At 46.4% G+C, this 27251-nt stretch overlaps 1 protein-coding gene across 1 annotated transcript in view; it reads right to left on the bottom strand.

Moving 5' to 3' along the window:
- Positions 1–10426: 10426 nt before the first annotated feature.
- LOC113453650 (sodium channel protein type 4 subunit alpha-like) overlaps positions 10427–27251 on the bottom strand; it is a 137403-nt gene continuing 120578 nt past the window's right edge. The window contains exons 10-12 of the mRNA XM_087919163.1: positions 16896–17003; positions 16296–16348; positions 10427–10567 (exon numbers count right to left, since the gene is read on the bottom strand). Coding sequence (XP_087775289.1) covers positions 16940–17003 — 64 coding nt within the window. The 3' untranslated portion in view covers positions 10427–10567; positions 16296–16348; positions 16896–16939. The remainder of the gene's footprint in view (positions 10568–16295; positions 16349–16895; positions 17004–27251) is intronic.

Raw genomic sequence — 27251 nt, forward strand, 5'->3', positions numbered from 1 at the left:
CTTAAGAGGATGAAATTAAGTGGACAAAGTATTAGAGTATCTGGAGTAAAAGGGAAGGATTTGAAGAACCCAAATTAACCCTGTCGTGATTTGAAGTCTTCTGTCAGGTCCGAGGAACAAGCGGGAAGCAGTGCGACAGCTGATTAGCTATCGCGTCTGACAGCTTGCTATATAAAGAGGGCTGTCAGATGCGATCAGCTGTCGCCTGTCAGCCGCTGTTAGCATGCGGTTTAGACATTTTAACCCTGTTAACTTTTAAATAAAAGGGTCTGTCTCGGTTAATTCCCACTAATTTAACACTGGCAAGGAAGGTGGGATAAGAGAAGGGAGACAATCAGCTGAAAGAGTCAGAGGCTGTGAGCTGAAATCATTTTGGCTAGCTTAAGTGTTCAGAGCTGAAGTCACTCAGAGTGACAAAGAAGTCACTCTCCTTTGCCGCATATCAGTTGGGAACTGATACATGGGAGTCCTATCTTGATAGATTCGAGTGTTTTATATCAAGGCAAATGATTTGAGAGACATCTCCACTGAGAGGAAAAAGGGATTCTTTTTGAGTTTGTATGGTGCTGAAGTGTTTGACATGGAGGCAGCGCTTCTGTCTCCTCAGACAGTGCATGGGGTAACTTGGGAAACCATTTTGACAGTCCTGGGAAGCCATTATACCCCCAGGTTTTCCAGAGTAGCTAGAAGACATGCTTTCCGTAGGCGTTATCAGGCTGAGGGCGAAAATATAAGCAGGTACATGGCTGTTCTGAGGAAAGCTGCTCAGCATTGCGGTTTCAGAGAATTGGACAATATTATTTTGGACCAGTTTGTTAGTGAGGTTAAAGATCTTTGACGTCAGCATCGCTTGTTAGCTAAGCCAGATTTGACACTGCAGCAAGCGATTGATGAGGCTCAGGCATACGAGCTGTCCAATCAATCGGCTGTTGAAATACAGGGTTCTAGTGAAACTATTCCAGCAAGAGGGAATCAATCTGTACATATGAAACAGACTGAGGCTGAAGATAATGTAGATCCTGACCAAGATCGCCTTAGAGCACCTATGGCTAGAAAGTGGTCTAGAGAAGCCAAACCTTGCCGGGCAGAAATCTCTGTGTTTAGGCTGCGGAGGGAATTACCCCAGACAGGCCTGTAAATTCAAAAATACAATTTGCCTCAGGTGCCAAAAGAAAGGGCACTTAGCCAAGGTTTGCAGGGCTTTCCTACCACCCCTTCAGAGCCCTAATTTCCAGGATACTAGGGAGCAGTCTATTACAAAGACTGCTTCACATTAAAGAGGATGGATAAGTATTTTACAATTAATTTAAACAAATAGACTAAGGGGAAAGACAATTTTCGTGAACGTTAAAATTGAAAATAGTCCATGTAAAATGGAAATTGATACAGGCTCCTCCTTGTCAATTGTTTCCTGGAGCACCATTAAATGTTTTATTCCTCAGATATCAAAGAGATGGATACAGCCCTGCAGCCTTCACGCCAGAGACTACCAATCAAACCTGGTGCCAGTCATTGGAATACTTAAATTAGGGTAAGTTTCCAAAATTTTGTGGGAAATCTGCCCTTAGTTATTGTAGAAGGTTCACTTCCAAGTTGATTAGGTTTGAATTGGTTTAAATCATTGGGATTGGGCATAAGTGGCATCAATTCCATACAAGAACCTGAGTTAGAAAACCCCTTAATGGAATTTAAGGATGTGTTTGGTGGGTCTCTAGGCAAATACACAGGCAACATTCAACCTGGATCCTTCACAATATGGCATTGGGGCTATTTGAGTCATAGATTGCCCAATGGAAAGGAAGCCCCAATAGCCTTTTTCTCCAGGATTTTTGTTACAGCAGAGCGAAATTATAGTCAATCAGACAAAGAGGCTTTGGTGGCAGGAGTTAAAGAATTTCATGAATATTTATATGTCAGGCAATTCGATCTAGTTACAAATCATAAACCATTATTAGGATTATTGGCTGGGACAGACAGACACCCCAGGTGTTATCCCCACGTATGATTAGATGGGCAGTTTTCCTGCTGTGTATAATTATACACTGTTGTATCAAGCCGGAAAAAATTATGCCACGCTGATGCATTGAGCTGCTACCCTTTACCTATAATTGATGCATTCTTATACTACAGTGGGTTTCACTGTGTATTTTGATCCTAAGGTAAAGGACCAAACTAACTATAGGTATCAGTTACACCCGAACATTGATTATAACAGCCAGTATAGTAAATGACTGGGAACCAATAAATCTTATATTTGATGCATGCCAAGCTGTAAATTTAAATATATAGCCAAAAAGAACCTGTGGAGGATTGGAATGGGAAAATAAGATGGGAGTTTGATAAATATAAAAGTACTGTTTTATTTTATGAAGTGTATGAAAAATAGAAAGGGTGGTTAGAAATAAGTAAAATCAAAAATGTTATATAAGATGCTTAAAGATTTCAGAAATGGCGGTTGGAGTGTTTGACCTTGTGGGGTCCCTTCCAATTCTATTAATCTGTTATCAAATGAAATCTATCTCCCTGTATATACATGCTTTGCTTTTTATACTTTTGACATGCTCCATTGTTAAGCCTTTTTATATTTTTTATCTTAGGTATATGCCTTTTATATTATTATTATGTTCGGGGGGAGTTGTTATAATCTCTTTGGGAAAATGGTAGTATATGATGAGCTTAGAAAGAGGCCCTGATGAGGGGATGCTACATTCCTTAATGCTAAGGAAAGGTGCCACATGGGCAGCCAAAGCAAGAGGTACAGAGGGGTATGGATGAGAATGTAACGGAAGGAGACGATTCTCCCTGGAGACATCCTGGGATTAGCTGCAACACCTGAGGGCAAATCCAATGAACTTGAACTTGGGAGGGAATGAGTCTCAAGTAAGAGGGAACTTGAGTGATGAGATAAAATTGTATATAAAGTATGTTTTGAGGTTCTATAGGTGTAGCTTTTGATGTTGAACCTGCTTGTTAAGATTCTAAAGACCACCGATGGTTTGGAAGCCATCTTGTTATTTCTTTTTAATAAATCATCTTTGTTTTCAATGATCCAAGTTCTTTTTGTTGGCTTTGAGTTATTTCCAACAGTATCAAAATTCAAAAGCAGGAATTAAGTTAATAAATCCCTCTAGAGACAATGGTCCATCATCATCTTGTGCAGGAAACGTTGGATATACCATTGTTCTATAAATCCTTCTCCTTTAAAGACCAGTTATCATCTTTACACAAGAGATATTGCAGACTCTTGCAGTTCTTCCAATCCATAAAAAGCTCCTTTCCTCGGGGGGGAAAAGTATATTTGGGTCCACTTACCCTTTAAAAGAAACGACTGTTCTACCAATCCAATTTTCTTAAAACCATATCATTTCATCTGAAATCTGTTTTAATTCTGTTTTTCTTTGTTTTCAGGTTTCAATTACTTTACCCTTGTGCTATAAGCCACTTTCCCCAGACTCTGATTGGCATCTGTAAGAACTTTACATAAATACACATGTCGCTTTTGCTTGAGTAGTATGGACATGGGAATCATACAGAGAAATGGTGTTCGCACGTTACTTACTATAAGCAATCTAAAAGGGCTTTTACTCTAGATCAGTAACTGCTTTTACAGAAAGGAATGTACAAATAATTTATACCAATTTGGTTTCCTGGGAAAAAAAGAGGCACTTCTAGGTAACCAAGTGTTGGTAAGACTCCTAAGAGTGTATTTGTTAGGATTACTTGAGGACTTCTGGTTGAGGCGCTATATCGAAGCTGTGCGGAGGAACGGTCCCCATTCTGTATGCCTGAAAGTTTGCGCCTGGCAGCCCATATGGGTGAAGTCGAATCCTGGAGGAGCCAACGATAGAGAGGAGAAGACCCTGGGGTATTGGGGGAGATCTGCGACTCTTAGATCCTGCAGGGGAAAGTCCTGAAAACTAGCTCAAAAGAGATAGGTCTTTATGATCTGATCTGTAGAAGTGGCAGCCCAGCCGATTAAAGGTGGAAGCGAAGATTGAGAGCAGTATGGAATAGCAGTGAAAAGTGGATTAAAAGGGATACCAACGAAAGAAAACTTTGACATCAGAATGAGAGTGAGGCTCCAAACCGAGGATTGAAGCAAGCGGCGGATGCAGTGGTAGGAGCTGGCGTGTCGGACAGATTAAATGGTAACAGCGCAGAGAATCTGATAGATGGTAGACTGGGGCAGAGAGAAGAAAAGACACCTTTTGGGTTTCTGCTCCTAAGTTACTGAGATCCAGAGAGAAAGACTATTGGAATATTTTGATCTTGTTTGGTGATAGAGACTGAAGTAGATTGAACTTAAATAAGAAGCGAAAATGGTGACCTATAACTGGAATGATTGTGCATTTTGAGAGAAGGGAAGATATCTTGAAGAAGAAAGAAGCAAGCTGAGTAAAGGAAACTAGGACTTTATAACTAATCTACAAGTAATTATACATATTGACATATATTTTATTTAAGAAGTATATAGATAGTATTAAAACTGTGCATTTATAAAATAGCTATTTACAAACAACTGACTAACTTATAAGAATTAAGTGTTCCAAAAAACAGATGGTTTATTAATTAATTGAGGAATTTTTGATTATTGCTTATGAACTGTTGATTATTAGAACTCTTTTGAAGATAGAATTTATACTGGAGAACTGAAAGTTAATTGTAAAAGCATGGTAGAAAGTCAATAATTAATCTTGAATATTTCAAATACATATAGTGCAATTTAAGAGATATATTAGAAAAAGAGGGAAATAAGAGGTAGAATATAGAGTACAACAGAAACTGAGAGGTAGCTTTCAACTATATTTGTGAATAGTAGATTGGAAAGATTTGTTAAGATCATTGAGAATGACAACAACTACGAAAGTTGGAAAAAAGATGATGAGTATACCCTCCCCCGCTGGACAAAGATCATTGGATACACTGTTGGGGACAGAGAAACTAGCACTCACACCAACATTGCAAGCAGTTCAGTCTTTTCTTGCAATGGTGCAAGAAATGATGGTAAGAACACAGAAACTTATAGCAAGAAACCATGAAGACTTGAAAAGTGAAATGAAGAATGATATAGCAGAAGTGAAAGCAGAGATCCAGAAACTGGACAATAAATTTGGAACAATTCAAGAAGGAGTAGCAAGAAATTAGCAGAAACTGACGACCATGGAACTTAGAACTGAGAACATAGAAAAGAAACTTGAAGAGACTGAACAAAATTGGAAAATATTTTATTGTGAACTCCAAGAGGCAGTGGTTCAGCTTGAGCTGGAAAAAGCGGCGTTCTTCCTTAGATTCCAGAACATCGTTGAGGATAGGAAAGAAGACCTACACCCTCTCATGGGGGAATTAATAGTGGAGGCCTTTCAGAAAGACAAGATGGAGATTCTGAATGATTTGGATGAGGTCTACTGTGTGCAAACGCACTATGCATGTAGACACAAGCTCCTAAGGGAGGTCCAGGTATGCTTCACAAAGCAAACCACTAGGGATCTCCTGTATGGACGAATGAGGGATGAGCCATTGATATACAAAGGCCACGAAGTTGTTAAAACAGATTAAAACAGAGACTGAGGAGGATGAGAGAACAGAGGAGGAACTACAATTCCTCTCATCACAAGTGATTAAAAGCAACATAGCATTTAGATGGCTAACTCCAGAAGGACTTTTGATATCATGGCAGGAGAAGAATCAATTCCCTCGATAAGGTATGTGAATTCTACCGACGTTAACTGAGAATGGAGGAAGAACAAGAAAGTAAAGAAGAAGCGGAGAGCAAAAGCCAAGAAGAGATAACATCGGAGGATAAGGAAACAGAAAGGGAAAGAGAACAGAAGAAGAAAACAACTGACTGTGGAGAGAACTGAGAACAAGAGTCATAGAGTACCAACAATAAAATGAAGAGAGGGATCGCCCTACTATCCCTTAATATAAATAGACTAAACACATTACCCAAAAGGAAGCAAATTCTTATGAAACTCTTAAATCAAGATGTAGACATTACATGCTTACAAGAGGTGCATATCCCGAAACCAGATGGACATTTACTAGAATTCCCTAAATTGGGTAAATTACATCTGACCCTGACAAATGAAAAGAAGTATTTCACGTTAAAAATTGGCTAAATTCAAAATTAATATATAACAATGATGATGGAAGGATACTCCTTATAGAGAGAATAATAGAACAAAAAAAAAAAACATTATTGGTAGCAATTTATGTTCCAAACACCAATCAAAAGGAATTTTATCATAAACTTTACAAGAAAATTATAGAGACCAAATTAACAAATATATGTGTGGTAGGGGACTACAATGCAGTGTCAAATATAGAAAAGGACTATAAAAGTAGCAAACACAATAAAAAAGAGGAGAAAACTTCCAACAACATTTGATAAATTAGCCAAAGAAGTGAACCTAAAAGATTCCTGGAGGGAACTAAATCCAACTAAAAGTCAATTTACCTTCTTTTCCAACCAACACAAATCGTGGTCCAGGATTGACATGATCTGGGTGGACTCAGAATTACTGGAGAAAGTAGAAACAGTGGAAATATTGCCAAACACCCAGGCCGACTGACCACAATCCAATTAAAATGATTTGGAGAGGCAGGAAAAAGACAGGCAGATGGACTTTTAATAAGAGTCTATTGAGAGTTAAAGGATATACCCAAATGACAAAGAAGGAACTGAAGTTATTTATTGAAATTAACATGAATGAGCAGATAACAATCCAGAACTTATGGGACACAACAAAGGCCTATTTGAGGGGCTTAACAATAGCCTATGCAGCAAAAAAATAAAAATAAAATAAAGATAGGAAAAAGCAACAGAGTGTAAGATAGGAGGAATTGGAAAATCTAGAAGTTGAACTGCAAAAAGACCCGTACAATGAATTAATCAAAAAAGAATTACAGTTGACAAAACATGAAATAAATTTAAATTTCCAAGAAGAAATGGCCAGGAAATTGAAATTAGTCAAACAAAACTACTTTGAACGTGAATAAGCCTGGGAGATGGCTCTCACACAAATTAAAGAAGAGCAGGAGAAAAAAAATATAATATTACTACAGGATAACAATGGAACATTGTGCACACAAATAGACCAAAAGAAAACAATAGCCCATTTTTTTTTTGCTAATTTATATAAAAATGAAGAAATCTCAGAAGAGGACATTATAGAATAACCCCAAAAGAAGTAAGAGGCAATTGGAAGACAAAAAACCAATAAAACTCCAGGACCAGATGGTATACCAGTGGAATTCTATAAGGAATTCCAATATATAATAGGGGACTTGGTGGAGTTATACGATGCTGCCTTAAATTGAGCAAAAATACCCCAAACATGGACAGAAGCTCTGATAACCCTTATTCCCAGAGAACAAATTGATCCCCACCAGTTTAAAAACTGCAGACCTATCTCACTCCCGAATGTTGATTATAAGATTTTAGCAGCAATAATGTCTGAAAGACTGAAAAAAATATTAAATGATATCATCCATCCAGATCAGAATAGGTTTCTCCCAAATAGATACATAAAAAATGCAATAATAATAATGGATGTCCTAGAGTATTACAAGACTAACTAATAAGCAGATGGCAATAATGTTTTTGGACACCCCAAAAGCGTTCAATAATTTAAATTGGAAATTCCTCATTGAGTAATTAAATAGGATGAAATTTGGTGAAAAATTTATAGGATTGATTAAAACAATATATTCCACACAAAATGCAAAAGTAGTGATTAATGGAGAAACCACAATTTAAAAATAAATAAAGGAGTGAGAGAGGGATGTCCTCTTTCCCAATACTATATATATTATCAGCGGAGGTATTATTGACTCAGATAAGGAAAAATCAAGATATTCAAGGATTGACCATAAACCAAGAGACATACAAATTGCAAGCGTTCGCTGATGATATGGTCTTCATAATGGAAGACCCAAAAGAGTCAAGTAAAAATCTAATGCAAGAGATAGAGACATTTGGAAAAGTAGCAGGGCTTTAAATCAACAAAGAAAAGACCAAAATAATAATGAAAAACTGTACTAAAAGGCAGAATGGGGAATTGACAAAGGAATTAGGGATTCAGATAACGAAAAGAATAAAATATTTGGGGAGTTGGCTCACAGAGAAATGTTCTACAATAAAGGCAGATAACTATGATAAATTGATAGATCAGGTACAGAAAGACCTAGACAGATGGGCAAATATACAAGTCTCGTGGATGGGAAGGATAGCGACCATCAAAACAAATGTATTACCAAAATTATTATATCTTTTCCAAACTGTGCTAGTCAAACTAGGGGGAAAATTCTTCGAAGACCTGTATAAAAGAATTGCCAAGTTCATTTGGCAAGAGAAAAAAGCCAGAATAAAATATAAATTAATGCAGGATAGCAGAAGTAAGGGAGGATTGGCCCTACCAGATTTTGAGTCATACTACCAGGCTGCAGTTAGTACCTGGATCAAAGATTGGGTTAATCTGGCAGATAAAAGAATAGTGATGTTAGAAGGCTTTGACCTACAGCTTGACTGGCACACATTTCTTTGGAATGGAAAAAACAGATGTCTTAATTATTTTCAAAGGCACTGGATGAGAAACACCTTGCTACATGTATGGGAAAAAATCAAAAGAAACCACTATGTGAAAATACCTCTCTGGCTATCCCCAATGGATGCACTAATATACCCCAATGCTATGGATTGGAATAAAACAATAAAATATAAACAACTGATAACAGGTGAAAGTGAACTAAAAACACAAGAATTGAAATAGGGTGGTGGCCATATATCCAAATCCAAACAAGATATAAAAAAGATAAGGAACAATTTGGCTTTTATAATATAGTTCAGGAATTAGACAAAATATTACAAGGAGGTGAAAAAGATGATTACTAAAATGTATAATTACTTATTGGAATTTAAAATGGAAGAGGAGACAGTTAAAAAGAACACGATAATATGGGCCAAAAACTTTGGCCACAATATTGATTTAGACCAATGGGAATGAATATGGCAACCTAATTATAAACTAATGTTGTTGGTCTCCTATAAGGAAAATATTTATAAAATATTTTATCGGTGGTACCTTCCACCAGCGAGACTAGTTAGAATGTTCCCCAACCTGTCAGCTAAGTGTTGGAAGTGCAACCCTAGCCAGGGAACGTATTTTCACAAGTGGTAGACATGTCCTCAAGCACAAAAGTATTGGCTCAAAATCTGAGCATGGCTAGAAAAATTAACAAAAAGAAAGACTGAGTTTAAATCAGAGATTTTTCTATTGGGAATGTTAGAACCAATATGAGACAAGAAGTACCAACATCTAATACCGTACATTATAACAGCTGCAAGAATTGCTTTTGCCCCAAAATGGAAATAGACCATGGTACCCACAGACCTGGCAGTAATTAACAAAATTTATCAATGCGCAGAAATGATCAGATTAACTATGGTATTAAAAAACAAGGAAGGAGTTTTTTTTATAATATGGAATATATGGTATAATTGGCTAAAAAAAGGAACTAAAGATGTTTAGTGAAAATGAGCAAGGAAACTCTAAAGAACAGGATAGGTGATGTATGTATATGTAAATATGTATATATGTAAAGAAATATAAATATATCAATATGGTAATTCAATAACAATATAATAAGTAAGGACTTAGTAAATAAGCAATAGATATATTGGTAGTAAATGAATCGAATTGTCACTAAAGAATATGCACACTGAATATGCACGCCGAAGAGGAAAATTATTACTGGTTGAAAAAAAATCAAATGAAGGGGGAGCAGAGGTGGAGTGTCTATGATGCTTACAATATGTCTCAACAGGCAACAGTGTCTTCAAAATTGCAGGCTCCTCAGTAGCAATTCTGGAGTTGCTTCCTCTAATTATTAAATGTCTGAGAAGCTTTTCCTTTCTTGATTCCTGAGACTTATTTGTCTCTTTTGCCTGATTGGCGATTCCAATATTCTTTACAAGGCTGGGACTTCCTGATGTCTTGCCATATTTCAGCATAAAGACCACTTTACCAGGCTGTTCCTTACTACTATCATGCACTACAACAGAAGAAGTCAAAGGAGACAGCTGAGTTGGAAGATGTAAAATGGAGCGCTTCTGTAAGGAGTGAACTGATGCTTGAGCAAGCCTCTTAAGGAAAGAAACCCGCTGAGCATCTTGTAGTGCTACAGGCTTCCCTTTTTTCCCGTTTCATTTCTCCCAACCTCAAGATCTTCCTGTATTTTTCTTTGGTACCATTTTAACCTTTTAACAGGGTTTTTAGTCTTCAGTTTTATAGCACTTAAAGTTTCTGAAATCTCTGCAGCTACTTCCTTCTGGATGTTGTTGTTGTTGTTGTTGTTGTTGACAAAAAACAACAGTGTACACAGGAAACGAGATAACTATCCTGGGTTTCATATCTCAAATCCTGTTGCCTAAGCTACATAATACTTATGGGAATATGTTTTTCAGATCCAATAAGAAAATTGAATATAGCCAGATCACCAGTCATTGATTTTGCCTTTACATACCTGGTTTTCAGGTGTATCTTTCTTCTGTCTATCCAGAAACGTCCTCAAAGAAACAATTAAAGAGAAAAATAGTGAGATCTCAGACTGGATAAAGCCCTGTTGACAATGTTCAAACCAAATATGGCATACATTTCTGTACTGGAGGAATACACAAACTCTTATCATTTAAATGAAAGATGTATTTATTTCTGCTAGATCGGTGGATCGGGTCACATAAGAGGCGAGACGCGAAAGTGAACAATCAGCTCTTTATTTCAGCTCTGAACAAGGACAGCTTAAAGTGTGCGAGCTGCTTGGCTTTATACAGCCGGCCGGCGGCTCGGCGGCCAATGGCAGCGCTTTGAATCTCCCGCGATCGGCTCGGCCAATCGCGGTAGATTCTTAGCGCTCCAATCACAGGCATTCCGCGAACCAATCGGGTTGCGGTCTGGGTGGACCAATCAGAATGCGAGTCTCCAAGAATGTTAATACAGAACACCCCTCCCCTCATGGTTTCGTCCGACGCAGTGTCGTGACGTAGTCGCGCAGGTAGGTGGGGCTTCGAACCTGTCTGGCTGACCTGCGTGGCTCAGTCGGTGTGTGGTCGTCGGCCGGTTCGGCCGGGCTCCGCGTCACTCTCCACTTCGCTAATGGAACCGCCTGGAAGGGTGAGCTGGGCCTGTCACCGCAGCTCCCGCCCGGGCTGCTTGGGTTGGTCGAGTTGCGGTTCCTGTTGCTCTCGCTCGGTCTTTCTGGGCTGGTTGAGCTGGCTTGGCTGTACCTTCCAGGTGAAGATCCCGTCTGCGACAGTTCGAGGTCTGCTGGTGAGTATGGCTGGTTTGTTTGGGTGTTTCTGTCTTCTGGTGGGGGGTGTTCAGCTTGCGTTGGGGGGTGTGCCATTGATGCTTCCGGCCTGCCGTTGTTTACCGGCTTGGATGTTGGGGCTTCCCCTCCCTCTCTGCTTTCTTTGGTTGTTGTTGTTGAGGTGTCGGGGGTGCTGGAGGCTAGTCTGGACCGTAGCTGGTCGATGTGCCGCTTCCAGTTCCTTCCGTCTGTCGTTTGGAGTCTGTATGATCGGGGCCCGGTTACCTGTGTTATTTGCGCAGGTACCCAGATGGGGTCTCCCGTGAAGTTCTTCGCGTAGACCGTGTCCCCGATGTTGAATGCCCGGTTCCGGCTGGAGGAGTCCGGGGGTTTCTCAGGGTTGTAGGTGGGGTGTAGGTGGTCCAGTGGGGACCTCAGTTTCCTTCCCATTAGTAACTCCGCTGGGCTCTTGTTTGTGGTCGAGCTCGGCGTGATGTGCTGTATGAAGAGTAGTTTGTTTATTTTTTCCTGGATGTCGCCGGTTTCGATTTTTTGGATGGCTTTTTTTGTGTATTGGACCATCCGTTCCGCCCTACCGTTCGCCGCCGGGTGGGCCGTCGAGGTCAAGGCGTGTCGGATGCCTCGTTCGGCCAGGTATTTCTCAAATGCCACTGCCGTGAACTGTGGCCCGTTGTCCGACACTATGACATCTGGTAGCCCGTGCGTTGCAAAGAGTTTGTTGAGCTTGTCGATGACCGCCTCTGTTGTTGTTGCCCTCATAGCGCTTACCTCCAGCCAGTTGCAGTAAGCATCTACGGTGATGAGGAATGTATGCCCCTTGGTTGGCCCGGCGAACTCTATGTGTATTCGCGACCATGGTCCTCTCGGGGTTTCCCACTCCAGGACCGGGGCGGTGGGGGGGTTGGCTCTCAATTCTTGGCACCTGCTGCAGCCGGCGACCCATGTCTCGATTTGTTTGTCCATCCCTGGCCACCAAGCGTAGCTTCTGGCCAGGGCCTTCATCTTAACGATCCCCGGGTGTCCCTCATGCAGCATTGCCAATACTCTGTTTTGCAGCGCTTCCGGTATGACTACCCGGTCGCCCCAGAGTATGCACCCCCTTTGTGAGAACAGCTCAGTTTGGCGGTTTCGGAAGGCTTTGAACTGCTCGCCGCCATCATTTTCTGGCCACCCCCGCTCTACCCAGCTCAATACCCGCGCCAGCCGTTTGTCTTTATTTGTTTCATGGGCAATGTCTGGCGCGGTTACGTGCGTGCTGGGTAGGGTCTCGATTTGCAGGGTCGTCATTGTGGGCGCTGGGTCATCGTCTAGGTCGGGTAGTGGTGACCGGCTTAGTGCGTCAGCTTGCGGGATGTTTTTTCCGGGCCGGTGTGACAGTTCGTATGAGTATGCGGCAAGGAACTCGGACCACCTCGTCATCCGGGGTGACAGGATGTTCGGGGTGGCCTTGTTCCCTGCAAGTATCCCGAGCAGGGGCTTGTGGTCTGTTATGATTGAAAAGTTCCTACCGTAAAGGTACTCGTGGAACCTTTTCACCCCGGCGACGATGGCGAGGGCTTCTTTGTCCAGTTGACTGTAATTTCTTTCTGGCTTGGCCAGCGTTCGGGAGAAAAAGGCGATGGGTGCTTCCTTCCCGTCGGGTAGGTGTGGCTGAGGACTGCTCTGATGCCGAAAGGTGATGCGTCGCACGTTACCATGAGCGGGAGGGTCTCGCTATACTGGATCAGGACTGCATCCGATGTCAGCAGGTTTTTGTTCGTTGGAACGCAGTCTCCTCCCGCTTCCCCCAGGTCCAGATGGCCGCTTTATCTAGTAACCGGTGCAGGGGTTCCGCCACGGTCGCCTTTTGGGGTAGGAAAACATTGTAAAAGTTAAGCGGTCCCAAAAATGCCTGTAGTTCCGCCTTGTTTGTTGGTGTGGGGGCTTCCTTGATGGCTCTGAGTTTCTTCCCGGTTGGGTGTATTCCGTGCCGGTCCAGGAGGTACCCCAGGAACTCGACCCTCTCGGTATGGAGTTGGCATTTGTTTCTTTTGACTTTAAGGCCGGCGTCTTTGAATTTGTTAAGCACCGCCCTTAAACGGGTCTCCAATTGTTCTTTGTTGGCGGCTGCAATCAGCACGTCATTGAAGTAGGGAACCACCCCTTTTATTCCCTGGAGGAGCCTCTCCATGAGACTTTGGAAGACTCCTGGGGTGACGCTGACTCCAAATTGGAGTCGGTTGCACCGAAAAGCCCCCCGGTGTGTAACAATCGTTTGCGCTTCGGCTGTCTCCACATCGACTGTCAATTGCTGATACGCTTGTGCCAAGTCGAGTTTTGCGAAGACCTGGCCTCCCCCCAGTGAGTGCAGAAGGTGCTGTACTACTGGGACTGGGTAGGCGCTTTGCTGCAGCGCGTGATTGAGGGTGGCCATGTAGTCCCCGCAAATCCTTATGGAGCCATTGGGCTTGATGGGGGTGACTATTGGTGTTTCCCAACGGGCATGGTCGATGGGCTCTAGTACCCCTTGCGCGACGAGCTTGTCTAGTTGCTCGTCGATTTTCGGCTTGAGCGCAAAAGGCACTCGCCGGGGTTTGAGGCGGATTGGGGCGACGTTAGGGTTAAGGTTGAAAGATATAGGGGCCCTCGGTACTTGCCTAGCGAGTTGTCAAAGACCTCCTGGAATTCTTTTACGAGCGTCGCTTCCCAATCGGCCTCGTCTGTGTGATGGATGCCCGTCACTTCGATGCCCAGCGGGGCGAACCATTGCAGGCCGAGCAAGCTGGGGCGGTCCCGGTCCACAATTGTGAGTGGCAAGATGTCGGTGTGGTCCTTGAACGTGACCTTAAAGTGCCCGATGCCGACCACAGGGATGCGGTTTCCCTGATAGTCTTTCAGGATCAGCTTCTGGTTGTCTAGTTCGTTGCGGCGGATGGTAGGGACTAGGCGCTTGATTGTGCGCCAAGAAACCATTGAGAGGTAGGACCCAGAGTCCACTTCCATCTCGCAGGGCTGGTCCTCGATGCACAGGGCCACGTGTACCTTTCGGGCGTCCATGGTTGACGAATGGCCGATGACGACCGTCTGGTGGGTTTCCTCGCGCCGCTGTGCTTCGCTGAGTCGTCTGCTGCTGCTGTCGCGGCTCCACCGGCTCTCGGTCGGTCAGTCTCGGTGCCTGGGGGGGGGTGCCGTCTCATCGTCGTGGGCTGTTTCCACGTTGCTGCGGGCTGTAGCTCTTTTTGTTGCGGCACACCTTGGCGATGTGCCCCCGCTTCTCACAATGCCTGCAGATGGCGTCGAGAAAACGGCATTCGGAGCGGGGGTGATCACCGCCGCAACCAGCGCAGTGTAAACCCGACTTACGTCCCCTGCGGTCCCGGCGGTCGCGCTCGGTCTGTAGCCGATGGATTTCCTCGTCGTCGTCGTCCTCGGTGTCGGATTGGGGTTCAAGGTCACCATGATGCGTGGTTGTTTCTCGACGGCTGGATTCCCCGGGCTTCTCGGTGGTGGGGGTTGCTTCGTTGGTCAGTGGCCGTTCGGTCGTGTTGGCTTGCCTCATCCAGGCTGCTGACTGGCGGGTGGCCTCGGCGGCGGTGGCCTCGGCGAGGGCGTCGGCGAGGGAGATGTTGCCTTTGGCCATCAGCCGGCTCTGCAGCACGGGGTCTCGGAGTCCAAGGACGACTCGGTCCCGAAGTGCCTGGTCCAGGTTGGGGAATTCGCAGGGGCCTCCCAGGTTCCGTAGCTGGGCCACGAAGTCGCCGATAGTCTCGCCTTCGCGCTGATCTCGGCGGTAGAAGTCGTGCCTACGAATGAGGATGGGCACGGTCGGGGCGTAATGGCGTCGCAAAATGGGCTCGAGGTCAGCCCAGTCCATCTCCTTGACATCGGCGGGCTTTGCCAGCGCCTTGGCCATTTTGAACACTGCGGGCCCGCAGTGTGTGAGGAATACTGCCCATTTCCTCTGGCCGTTGGCGTCTTTGAGGTTGCTGCATTCCAGAAACATCTGGAAGCGGTCGATGTATGACTCCCAGTCTTCGGTTGCTGGGTCGAATGGAGTGGGCGGCAGGGTGCTGGCCATTGTGCAGGGCGCCGATCACCGTTTGCCACGTGCTAGTTGGTCCTCGCCTCACGATCCCACCCTCGTCGCCAGTGTTAGATCGGTGGATCGGGTCACATAAGAGGCGAGACGCGAAAGTGAACAATCAGCTCTTTATTTCAGCTCTGAACAAGGACAGCTTAAAGTGTGTGAGCCACTTGGCTTTATACAGCCGGCCGGCGGCTCGGCGGCCAATGGCAGCGCTTTGAATCTCCCGCGATCGGCTCGGCCAATCGCGGTAGATTCTTAGCGCTCCAATCACAGGTGTTCCGCGAACCAATCGGGTTGCGGTCTGGGTGGACCAATCAGAATGCGAGTCTCCAAGAATGTTAATACAGAACAATTTCCGTTTCTCAAAATGGACTCAAAAGGCCTTTTCAGTCACAAGACTCTTCTGTGCATTTACAAACAGTGTGCAGAGCAGAAGAAGCCTTAATAATAACCTCTTATGCTGAAACACACACCTGCAATTGTCTCCAGAGTTTTAAGAGTGCAGGTTGCAGGTAACCATGTAGCTATTTGAGATCTTATTTATTTTTTGGCTTCATTAGTATGCATGTCACACTGGAAATCTGAATTTTAATGTTTGTTCAGCACTGAAAATAATTCAAAGTTGCCAAGAGGAGAGGGGGGAAAAAAGGATATGAGGCCAGTTGAGGAACGTAACAGGAAGCCAATGCTAAACATACAAATTCAGCCAGCAAAAAATGAAATTATTTGGTGATGTTTTCAGTGTTTACAACTTTTAGATGCAGCACCTTGTGAATTAAAATTTGCTTTTTAGGAGTGAAACTTATAAGTGCATTGCCACTTAATATTGAGGCTGTTCCTCATAAACAGGTTTTTCACTGTATAGAATTGCAAAAACTAAGTATCTCCAGGCAAGAGTTACTGTTTTACAGGAGGCATTCCATCTGTTCCTTTGGAAGTTTGATGAGAACAGATCTGTTTAATCAAAAAAGAAAGGTGTGATTATGAGGGATAAATGTAAAGATTTTTCACAGTGAGGAAAAAGAATCAATGAGTGACACAGAGAACAATGTTTCCCCCCTCCCTGTGCTTCTCAGTAAGAAACTTTTCTTTTTTCTCTATTTTCTGCTTATAAAAAGGTGTGGGGTCTCCAACATGGTCATGGTAAACCTCGTAAGAAGGTCTTATGGACCAAATCAAGCCTACCAGCCAGAGGTTCCCTCTCAGAATTTAAGATGGAATGAATCCAAACTTAATACACCCATTTAGTCAGGATTTGTCCGCTTCACCAAAAATTTTTAAAAATCAGTCCCACCCTTTTTTTGAGGTTGAATATATTATATTAAATCCTGGCTGCAGTAATACACTTTCTGAGTTATGGTGTTCAAGGAAATGCTAGGGATTCACTAAAGCAGTATATAAATTGAGAGTTTGGAGAAATTTATCTTTTCATTACTGGACTTTGAGATATAGTGGGTAAATAAATTAATATAAGGATCTCTAGAAAAATATTTTAACGTACCTCAATCAAACAAATTATTAAAATAACAACCACCATCACTGTTGTCACTGAAACAGCCAATCGCCAATTGATGCTACTCCCATATTGTCGAATTCCCTGCTTTGGTATCTGCAAGGTTAAACAAAGAGAAGTAAAGTGGAAGGCGGGCATTCACGTATTTGAATGTAAAAGCTCTTTTCCCCAGAAAAAAAGTATATTCAGGCCAACCTACCCTTTAAAAGGAACAACAGCTTTATCAATCCTGTTTTCCTAAAATCATCATATCTGAAATTTCTGGTTTAATTCTGATGAACCTCATTCTGTTTTTCTTTGTTTTCATGTTTCAGTTACTTTACCTTTGTGCTATACTCCACTCTCCCCAAATGCTGATCAGAGTTTGTAAAACCTTACATATATACACACAGCCGCTTATCCTTGTATATAGGGATGGGAATCAGGCAAAGAAGTAGTGTTGGCACATGCACATTACTATAAACTACCTAACAAGGCTTTTACTCAAAAAAGTAATTGTCCTTACAGAAATGAATGTGCACTTAATTCACATCAACTTAACCTCTTGGAATAAAAAAGAATCTAGGTAACCAAATCTTGTAATACTTTGATAGTGCACCTGTTCGAATTATTTACCTCGTCAGAAGGTTTCTTCATTTTTCTGGCACTTGCTGTAGTTATATTGGTTTCATTTTTAGTCAAGAACAAGTAGGATTTCAACAAATCAGAAGCTTCCTTCATGTTTTTTCTCTTATTGAAGAGTTTCATTCCAAGACCCGTTCTAGAGATGAGAAAAGCACAAGAATTTTGGGTAGCCAGTTCTCTACAGTTCACTTTTATGATACGGATCAAGTGGGCAATCAGGTTCCTCATAGGTGCATTAAGAATCAGGTGTGCCAACTGTTGTAGAGCAGCGGAGGAAACGAGGCTGAGCCAGAGTGAACGTTAAAGGCTTTATTGCAAGAATAAAGGGTTGCCGCGTCTGCCTTCTAACTTGGCAGGTTAGCTGGCGGCAACGGGGCTGACACTGCTCGACAGCCGCCTTTTATAGCCGGCTGTCAAACGGTGTCAGCCAATGGGAGCGGCTGGTGCTCCCGCTCAAACAGTGGACCTGGTTGGGGACTCCAACCGGTCCCAAAGACATAACACTCCTTACCCCCAGCCGGGAGCATGCATAGTCCTTCAGGTAGGTTGGTTGTCTGCGCTGGCGGCAGGATCGACGTAGTCCAGGCAAGCTGCTGGCTGGAGTCAAGTCCTCGCCCTCAGGAAGCGTCTCGGTGGTTGTTGAGGAGCGGGCTCGGTCGGGTGGGTCGCTCTGCGAATTAGGTAAGCCCCCCTGTTCGGGCTGACCTTGGTGAGTCGCTTGGTCCGGACGGCAGACAGGTTCGCTTGGTTGTTGGCTCGGGGTCCCTTGTTGGTAGACCGGGTCCTCCAGCGAACTCTCTTGGTCGATGGGGTAGATCGGGTCCTGCAGGGAGCTTCCGTCTGGGTAGACCGGTTCCGGCAGGGAGCCCTCGGTGCTAGGAGATTGGGCTGGGTTGGCATCAGCTGTGCTTCTCCATCGCCTTCTGAGCTGGTCCACGTGTCTACGCCACAGGCATCCATCTTCCAGGAGGACTCTGTAGGATCTAGGACCTGTGACTGACACCACTTGACCAGGTACCCACAGAGGGTCCCCTGCATAATTTCTGGCGTACACCAGGTCATGCAGGGCAAAGTCCCTGACCAAACTGTCAGATCCTATAGGGGTGTCAGGGCAGTAGTGGGGGTGCAACCTGTCCAGGGTGGTCCTAAGGCGTCTCCCCATCAAGAGCTCTGCTGGGGATTTATTTGTAGTGGTGCATGGCGTTGTATGTTGGCTCAGGAGGTAACGGGACAGTTTGGAGTGCCAGTTTTCCTGGCCAAACCTGGCAAGTGCCTCTTTTGCTGACCTGACTGCCCTCTCAGCCATCCCGTTGCTAGCTGGGTGAAAAGGGGCTGTAAGGATGTGTCTGATGCCCAAGTTGGCAACGTACATACTAAACTCGCAAGACGTGAACTGGGGGCCATTGTCAGACACCAGCGTATCAGGGAGCCCATGGGTGACGAAGAAACGGGTCAGAGCCTTAACAATTGCTTGAGTGGATGTTGAAGGTAGTAGGGCCAAGTCTATCCATTTGGAATAAGAGTCTACTACAACCAAGAAGGTCCTTCCATGTACTGGTCCAGCCAGGTCGATGTGCAGGCGAGACCAAGGACCACTAGCACTTTCCCACTTGGTAGGCGTGGCTGCTGGTGGGGCAGCCCTGGTTTCTTGGCAAGGTTGGCATGAGCTTACCCAGTTGGAGATTTGGGCATCCATGCCGGGCCACCAAACGTAGCTGCGGGCCAGAGCCTTCATCCTTACGATGCCTGGGTGGCCCTCGTGAAGTACCTTTAGGATGGGTACCCGAAGGGTGACTGGGATGACTACTCTTGTTCCCCACAACAGACATCCTTGTAGCTTCGACAATTCCTGCTTACGGATTTTGAAAGGAGCAAAGTCAGAAGTGTATTGTGTTTCAGGCCACCCCCTTCCCACCCAGTCCATGACTTGGGCAATTATTCTGTCTTTTTTTGAATGCGCAGCAATGTCCTCGGCTGTAACCGGCAATTTTAGTTCATTAACTTCAAAAATGGCATGAACGGGTGCTGGGTCTTCGACTGGGACTGGCAGGGGGCAGCGACTAAGGGCATCAGCGTGACTCAAGTTTTTTCCAGGGCGATGCACCAACTTGAATGAGTAAGCGGCCAGGAACAAAGTCCACCTGGTCATTCTAGGTGATAGTACCTGTGGGGTTTGCTTATCCCCTGATAAAAGCCCCAGGAGTGGTTTATGGTCAGTTATAAGTTCAAAATGGTGCCCAAACAAGAATTCATGAAACTTTTTCACTGCAGCTACTGCAGCCAAGGCCTCCTTATCTATTTGGCTGTAGTTCCTTTCTGCAGTAGAGAAGGTCCTAGAGAAGAAGGCAATTGGTGCCTCAGAACCGTTGGGAAGCCTGTGGCTCAGAACAGCCCCAATCCCAAAGGGGGATGCATCAGCAGCTAGGACCAGGCGGAGTCGTTGATTATATTGGATTAAAACTGCATCAGATGTGAGTAAGGATTTGACTGACTTGAAAGCGTGGGCTTCTTTGGGTCCCCAATGCCAGGGGGATTCTTTGTCTAACAGTCTGTGTAAGGGTTCAGCAATAGATGCTTTGTGCGGGAGAAATGAAGCGTAAAAGTTTAGTAGCCCTAGAAAGGCTTGGAGCTCCGTCTTGTTAGTTGGAGTGGGTGCCTCATGGATAGCCTTTACTTTGGATTCGACTGGGTGAATGCCAGAGGCATCTATCCTATACCCCAGAAAGTCCACTTGCCTAGTGGCGATGGCGCACTTCTCCCTTTTAAGTTTGAGGCCATGCTGCCTAAACTTCTCTAGGACTGCTCTGACCCTTTGTATGAGCTGAGGTCTGTCAACTGCTGAGACTAAAATGTCATCGAAATTAGGGACAACCCCCGGGAGACCTTGGAGAATCCTTTCCATGAGGGATTGGAATATACCCAGGGCCACACTTACACCGAATTGGAGGCGTTTACACTTGAACGCCCCTCTATGTGTGACTATGGTTTGTAATTCAGCTGTCTGATCATCAACAGGGAACTGTTGGTATGCCTGGGACATATCTAATTTGGCAAAGATGGTGCCGGGCTCGAAGGTGTGTAACAGGTGTTGAATAACAGGGACAGGGTAGGCGCTGACCTGCAGATAACGGTTGAGGGTGGTTTTATAGTCTGCGCAGATTCTTATGCTGCCATCTTTCTTGAGTGGGGTGACTATGGGGGTCTCCCATTTGGCAAAGTCAGTTGGCTCTAACACCCCTTGCTTCAGTAACTTATCTAATTCTAAATCTAACTTAGGACGGATGGCAAAGGGCACTCTGCGTGGCTTAAGGCGAAGGGGAATTGCCTGGGGGTCCACAGTGAAGGAGATGGGGGTGCCAGAATAGCAGCCCAGCTCGCTGCTAAAAACATCAGAGTAGTCTGAGAATAGGGCGTCTATGTCAGAGGTTGAGACAGCATGGATCCCCGTTACACTAAGGCCGAGAGAAGGGAACCAATCTAGTCCCAACAGACTGGGGAGGGCACCATTAACAACCACCAAAGGCAAATGGCCTTTAAAACCTTGGAACTGAACTAAAAACTTGCCTTTCCCGAGGACAGGGATGTTCTTGCCTTGGTAGTCCCGCAGTGTCAGGTGGCATTTCTGCAGCTTCTTCTTTGAGAATCTGGGATGAATCTTCTTTAGGGTTTCCCAGGAGATGATCAAAAGTGCAGATCCCGTGTCTACCTCCATTCTGCAAGGCTTACCTTCTAAAGAAACAAAAATACTGATTTTATTAGGAGTCTTGGAAGTATGGTTCGTGTGGTAGCAAGTATAGCAGTCCTCCACTTGCCTTTGGAAATTAGCAGGTGGTGGAGGTCTCTGAGGGAGGTTTCGCCCTGCTTGGCAGACTCTGGCTAGGTGGCCTTTCTTCTGACAATTTAGACAGATGGCATTCCTAAACCTGCAGGATGCCCTAGAATGGGAACCCCCGCAAGCTAGGCAAATGGGAGGTTGCTTGGGGGTGAAGCTGTTTCTCTGCCCCGCTCCTTCCTGTGAGGGCTTTTGTTGCCTAAGGCGGTTAATGTCTGTTGAGTCTATGGGGTCTTCTTCGAGGGAAACTTCCTCTGAATGAATAGTGGAGCTGCTGGGTTTTAAAGGAGTTCCTTGAATCTCAGCTGCTGATTGGGCAGAGAGTTCAGCAGCTTGGGCTTCTTCTACGGCTAAGGCTAGGGTTAAATTCTTTTTGGCTAGCAAGCGCCTTTGAAGCCTAAGGTCTCTAACCCCACAGACGATCTGGTCTAATAACATGTCCTCTAGGTAGTCTCAAAAACCACACTTTAAGGCAGCTGTTCTCAGAGCTGCCATATACTCATTAATTGACTCCCCCTCAGCCTGCCTTCTAGTTCTGAAGGCACATCTCCTGGCTATCTGGGATGGTTTAGGTGAGTCGTGGTTGGAGAGGATCTCTTGGAGTTCATCCCAAGGTACACTCCTGATAGCGCGAGGGGCAACTAGTGCTGTAGTGGTGTCAAAAACCGCAGCCCCACAGTAGCTGAGGAAGAAGGATTTTTTTGTGTTTTCAGCAGCATCAGTTAGACCAATAGCGTCGAGGAAGTAGCTGAAACGGTTTTTATATGAATCCCACGTTTCCTCGGTAGGCTTGAAGGGTGGAAATGTCGGATTGGCATTCATTTTTTTGAGGCGGCAGTGCCTGTCACCTTAGTCGTTGTGATTCAAAAATTCGCGCTCTTAGAAGAGCGTTTGCGGCTGCGCCTATCAGGCGGTGTCTGTCTCCCCGGCTGAGGGGCTTTTTGAGTTTCGCGCTCTTTGTGAGCGCCGGCGGCTGCGGCTTCAGCGCCCGTGGCTTCGCTCTTAGTGGCTACAGCTCTTCTGAATCGCACGTCTGGCAGCCTCCGATCGCATCCCGCCCTCGTCGCCAGTGTTGTAGAGTGGCGGGGGAAACGAGGCTGAGCCAGAGTGAACGTTAAAGGCTTTATTGCAAGAATAAAGGGTTGCCGCGTCTGCCTTCTAACTTGGCAGGTTAGCTGGTGGCAACGGGGCTGACACTGCTTGACAGCCGCCATTTATAGCCGGCTGTCAAGTGGTGTCAGCCATTGGGAGCGGCTGGTGCTCCCGCTCAAACAGCGGACCTGCTTGGGGACTCCAACCGGTCCCAAAGACATAACACCAACTGTTTTTGCACCTTAGCTTCACAGGCCTCTCCCTGAAGAAAATAGTTATCAGTGCTTGACAAAATGTCAGTAATCAGGGGAGCAAAGGTGGTTTCTTCCTGATCCTCCCAATCTGCTTCATCGGACAATGTTTTATCAGGCAACAGTTCATTCAATGTTTCAGACTCCTCAGTAGGTATTCTGGAGTTGCTTCCTCCAATTATTAAGTGTCTGAAAAGGTTTTCTTTTGATTCCTGTTCCTTCTCAAGTTCCTTCTCCAAAAGTTCATCCTCAATTTGTTTATTATGTGTTAGATCGGTAGATCGGTTTGCATTGAGAGGCGAGACTCGGAAGTGAACATTCAGCTCTTTATTGTGAATTTAGAAAAGGAACAGAAAAGGCTTGCGAGCCGCTTGGCTTTATATAGCCTGTTGGCGGTTCGGCGGCCAATCACAGCGCTTTGAATCTCCCGTGATCGGCTCAGCCAATCGCGGTAGATTCTTAGCGCTCCAATCACAGGAGTTCAGTAAGCCAATCATGTTGCAGTCCGGGTGGACCAATCGGAATGCGAGTCTACAAGAATGCTAATACAGAACACCCTTCCCCTCATGGTTTCGTCCGACGCAGCATGGTGATGTAGTCGCGCAGGTAGGTGGGGCTCCGTACCTGCCTAGTTGACCTGCGCGGCTCAGTCTGTGTGTGATCGTTGGCCGGTTCAGATGGGCTCCGCGTCGCTCTCAACCCTTTCGATGGAACCGCCTGGAAGGTGAGCCGCCCTGACTACCTGGGTCGGTCGAGCTGCGGTTCCTGCTGCTCCCGCCTGGTCTTTCTGGGCTGGTTGAGCTGGCTTGGCTGTACCTTCCAGGTGAAGCTCCCGTCTGCGACAGCTCGAGGTCTGCTGGTGAGTATGGTTGGTTTATTTGGACGTTGCTATCTTTTGGTGGGGGGTGTTCGGCTTGCGTTTGGGGGTGTACTGCTGGTGTTTCTGCCCTGGACCGTAGCTGGTCAATGTGCCGCTTCCAGCTTCTTCCATCTGTTGTTGGAGTTTGTATGACCGGGGGCCAGTTACCTGTGTTATTTGCGCAGGTACCCAGAGTGGGTCTCCAGTGAAGTTCTTTGCGTAGACTGTGTTCCCGATGTTGAATGCCCAGTGCCGGCTGGAGGAATCCAGGGATTTCTCCGGGTTGTAGGTGGGGTGTAGCCAGTCCAGCGGTGACCTCAATTTCCTGCCCATCAGTAGCTCTGCTGGGCTTTTGTTTGTGGTCGTGCTGGGCGTGATGTGCTGTATGAGAAGCATTCTGTTTATTTTTTCTTGAATGTCGCCGGTTTCAATTTTCTGGATGGTTTTCTTTGTGTATTGCACCATCCGTTCCGCCCGTCCATTCGCCGCCGAGTGAGCCATCGAGGTTAGGGCGTGTCTGATGCCCCATTCGGCCAGGTATCTTTCAAATGTCAGTGCCGTGAACTGCGGGCCGTTATCCGACACTAAGACATCTGGCAACCCATGCGTCGCAAAGAGTCTGTTAAGCTTATCGATGACCGCTTCTGTTGTTGTTGTCCTCATGGTGCTTACCTCCAGACAGTTGGAGTAGGCGTCCACTAGGATTGTATGCCCCTTGATCGGCCCGGCGAAGTCTATGTGTATTCGCGACCACGGTCCTCTGGGGGTTTCCCATTCCAGGACTGGAGCGGTGGGGGAGTGTGGATCTCGTCTCTTGGCACCTGTTGCACCCGGCGACCCATGTCTAGATTTGCTTGTCCATCCCTGGCCACCAAGCGTAAATTCTGGCCAGGGCTTTCATCTTGACAACGCCCGGGTGCCCCTCGTGTAGCATTGCCAGGACTCTTTTCTATAGTGTCTCTGGTATAACTACCCGGTCTCCCCAGAGTATGCACCCTTTTTGTGTGAACAGCTCGGTTTGCCGGTTCCTGAAGGCTTTGAACTGTTTGCTGCCCTCATTTTCCGGACACCCCCGCTCTACCCAGCTCAATACCCGCGCCAGCCGTTTGTCTTTATTTGTTTCTTGGGCAATGTCTGGCACGGTTAAGAGCGGGCTGGGTAGAGTCTCTATTTGCAGGATCGTTGTTGTGGGTGCTAGGTCGTCGTCTAAGTCTGGTAGGGGTGACCGACTTAGTGTGTCTGCGTGCGGGATATTCTTGCCAGGCCGGTGTGACAGTTCATACGAGTAAGCGGCAAGGAACTCGGACCACCTTGTCATCTGGGGTGACAGGATGTTTGGGGTGGCCTTGTTCCCTGCGAGTATTCCGAGTAAGGGTTTGTGGTCCGTAATGATTGAAAAGGTCCTACCATAAAGGTACTCGTGGAGCCTTTTCACTCTGGAGACGATGGCGAGGGCTTCTTTGTCCAGCTGGCTGTAATTTCTCTCCGGTCTGGCCAGCGTTCTTGAGAAGAAGGCGATGGGTGCTTCCTTCCCGTTGGGTAGGGTGTGGCTGAGGACTGCTCCGATGCCAAAGGGCGATGTGTCGCATGTCACCGTTAGCGGCAGGGTCTCGCTATGCTGGATCAGGACCGCGTCTGATGTTAGCAGGTTTTTTGTCTGTTGGAATGCAGTCTCCTCCCGCTTCCCCCAGGTCCAGGTGGCTGCTTTATCAAGTACCCGGTGCAGGGGTTCCGCTACAGTCGCCTTCTGGAGTAGGAAAACATTGTAAAAGTTAAGCAGTCCCAAGAACGCCTGTAGTTCTGCCTTGTTTGTTGGTGTGGGGGCTTCCTTGATGGCTCTGAGTTTCTTTCTGGTTGGGTGGATTCCATGCCGGTCTAGGAGGTACCCCAGGAATTTGACCCTCTTGGTGTAGAGTTGGTATTTGTTTTTTTTTTTTACTTTCAGGCCGGCGTCTTTGAATTTTTTAAGCACCGCCCTTAAACGGGTTTCCAATTGTTCCTTGTTGGCAGCTGCGACCAGCACGTCATCAAAGTAGGGGACCACTCCTTTTATTCCCTGGAGGAGTCTTTCCATGAGGCTTTGGAAGACTCCTGGGGCGACGCTGACTCTGAATTGGAGTCGGTTGCATCAGAAAGTCCCCCGGTGTGTGACAGTCGTTTGCGCTTCGGCTGTCTCGGCATCGACCGGCAGTTGCTGGTAGGCTTGCGCCAGGTCGAGTTTTACGAAGACCCAGCCTCCCCCCAGTGAGTGCAGAAGGTACTGTACTACTGGGACGGGGTAGGCGCTTTGCTGTAGCGCGTGGTTGAGGGTGGCCTTATAATCACCGCAGATTCTTATGGAGCCTTTGGGTTTGATGGGGGTGACTATGGGCATTTCCCAGTGGGCATGGTCAATTGGTTCTAAAACCCCTTGCGTGACAAGCTTGTCTAGTTGCTCGTTGATTTTCGGTTTGAGCGCGAATGGCACTCGCCGTGGTTTGAGGCGGATCGGGGCGACGTTAGGGTTAAGGTTGAAGGAGATAGGGGCCCCTCGGTACTTGCCTAGGGAGTCATCAAAGACCTCCTGGAAGTCCCTCACGAGCGTCGCTTCCCAGTCAGCCTCATCTGTGTGGTGGATGCCCGTCACTTCTATTCCCAGCGGGGAGAACCATTGCAGGCCGAGCAAGATGGGGCGGTCTTTGTCTATGAGTGTAAGTGGCAATACCTCGGTGTGGTTTTTGAAGGTGTCTTTAAAATGTCCGATGCCGGCTACAGGGATGCGATTTCCCTGGTAGTCCTTCAGGATTAGTTTTTGGTCGTCTAGCTCGTGGCGGTGGATGGTTGGCACTAGGCGCTTGATTGTGCGCCAAGAGACCATGGAGAGGTAGGACCCGGAGTCCACTTCCATCTCACAGGGCTGGTCCTCGATGCTCACCTCCACGTGTACCTTTTGGGTGTCCATGGTCGATGAGTGGCCGATGACGACCGTCTGGTGGGTTTCTTTGCACCGCTGTGCTTTGCTGAGTCGTCTGCTGCGGCCGTCGCGGCTCCATCGGCTCTCGGTTTGGCGGTCTCGGTTTCTGGGAGGGGTGCTGTCTCGTCGTCGGGGGCTGCTGCCTCGTCGTTGTGGGCTGTAGTTTTTCTTGTTCCGGCACACCTTGGCGATGTGCCCCCGCTTCTCGCAATGCCGGCAGATGGCGTCGGGGAAACGGCATTCGGAGCGGGGGTGGTCGCCGCCACAGCTGGCGCAATGGAATCCTGTCGGTCGCACTCAGCCTGTAGCCGGTGGATCTCCTCTTCTTCGTCATTGGTGTCGGATTGGGGGTCGATGTCGCCGTGATGTGTGGTTGTTTCTCGGTGGCTGGCTTCTCCGGGCCTTGCTGGTGCCGGGCTCGCTTCGTTGCTTGGCGGTCATTCAGTTGTGTTTGCCTGCCGCATCCCGGCTGCTGATTGGCGGGTGGTTTGGCTGCAGTTGCCTCGGCGAGGGCATCGGCGAGGGAGATGTCACCCTTGGCCATCAGCCGGCTCTGCAATATGGGGTCTTTGAGTCCGAGGATGACTCGGTCACGTAGCGCCTCGTCCAGGTCGGCAAACCCGCATAGACCCCCTAGGTTCCTTAGCTGGGCCATGAAATCGCCTATGGTTTCACTCTCGCGCTGATCCCGCCGGTAGAAGTCGTGCCTACGGATGAGTATGGGCACGGCAGG

This window comes from Pseudonaja textilis, unplaced genomic scaffold (genome assembly GCF_049901715.1).
Source record: "Pseudonaja textilis isolate UNSWEBS1 unplaced genomic scaffold, rPseTex1.2 PTEXSCF33, whole genome shotgun sequence".
NCBI lineage: Eukaryota > Metazoa > Chordata > Lepidosauria > Squamata > Elapidae > Pseudonaja > Pseudonaja textilis.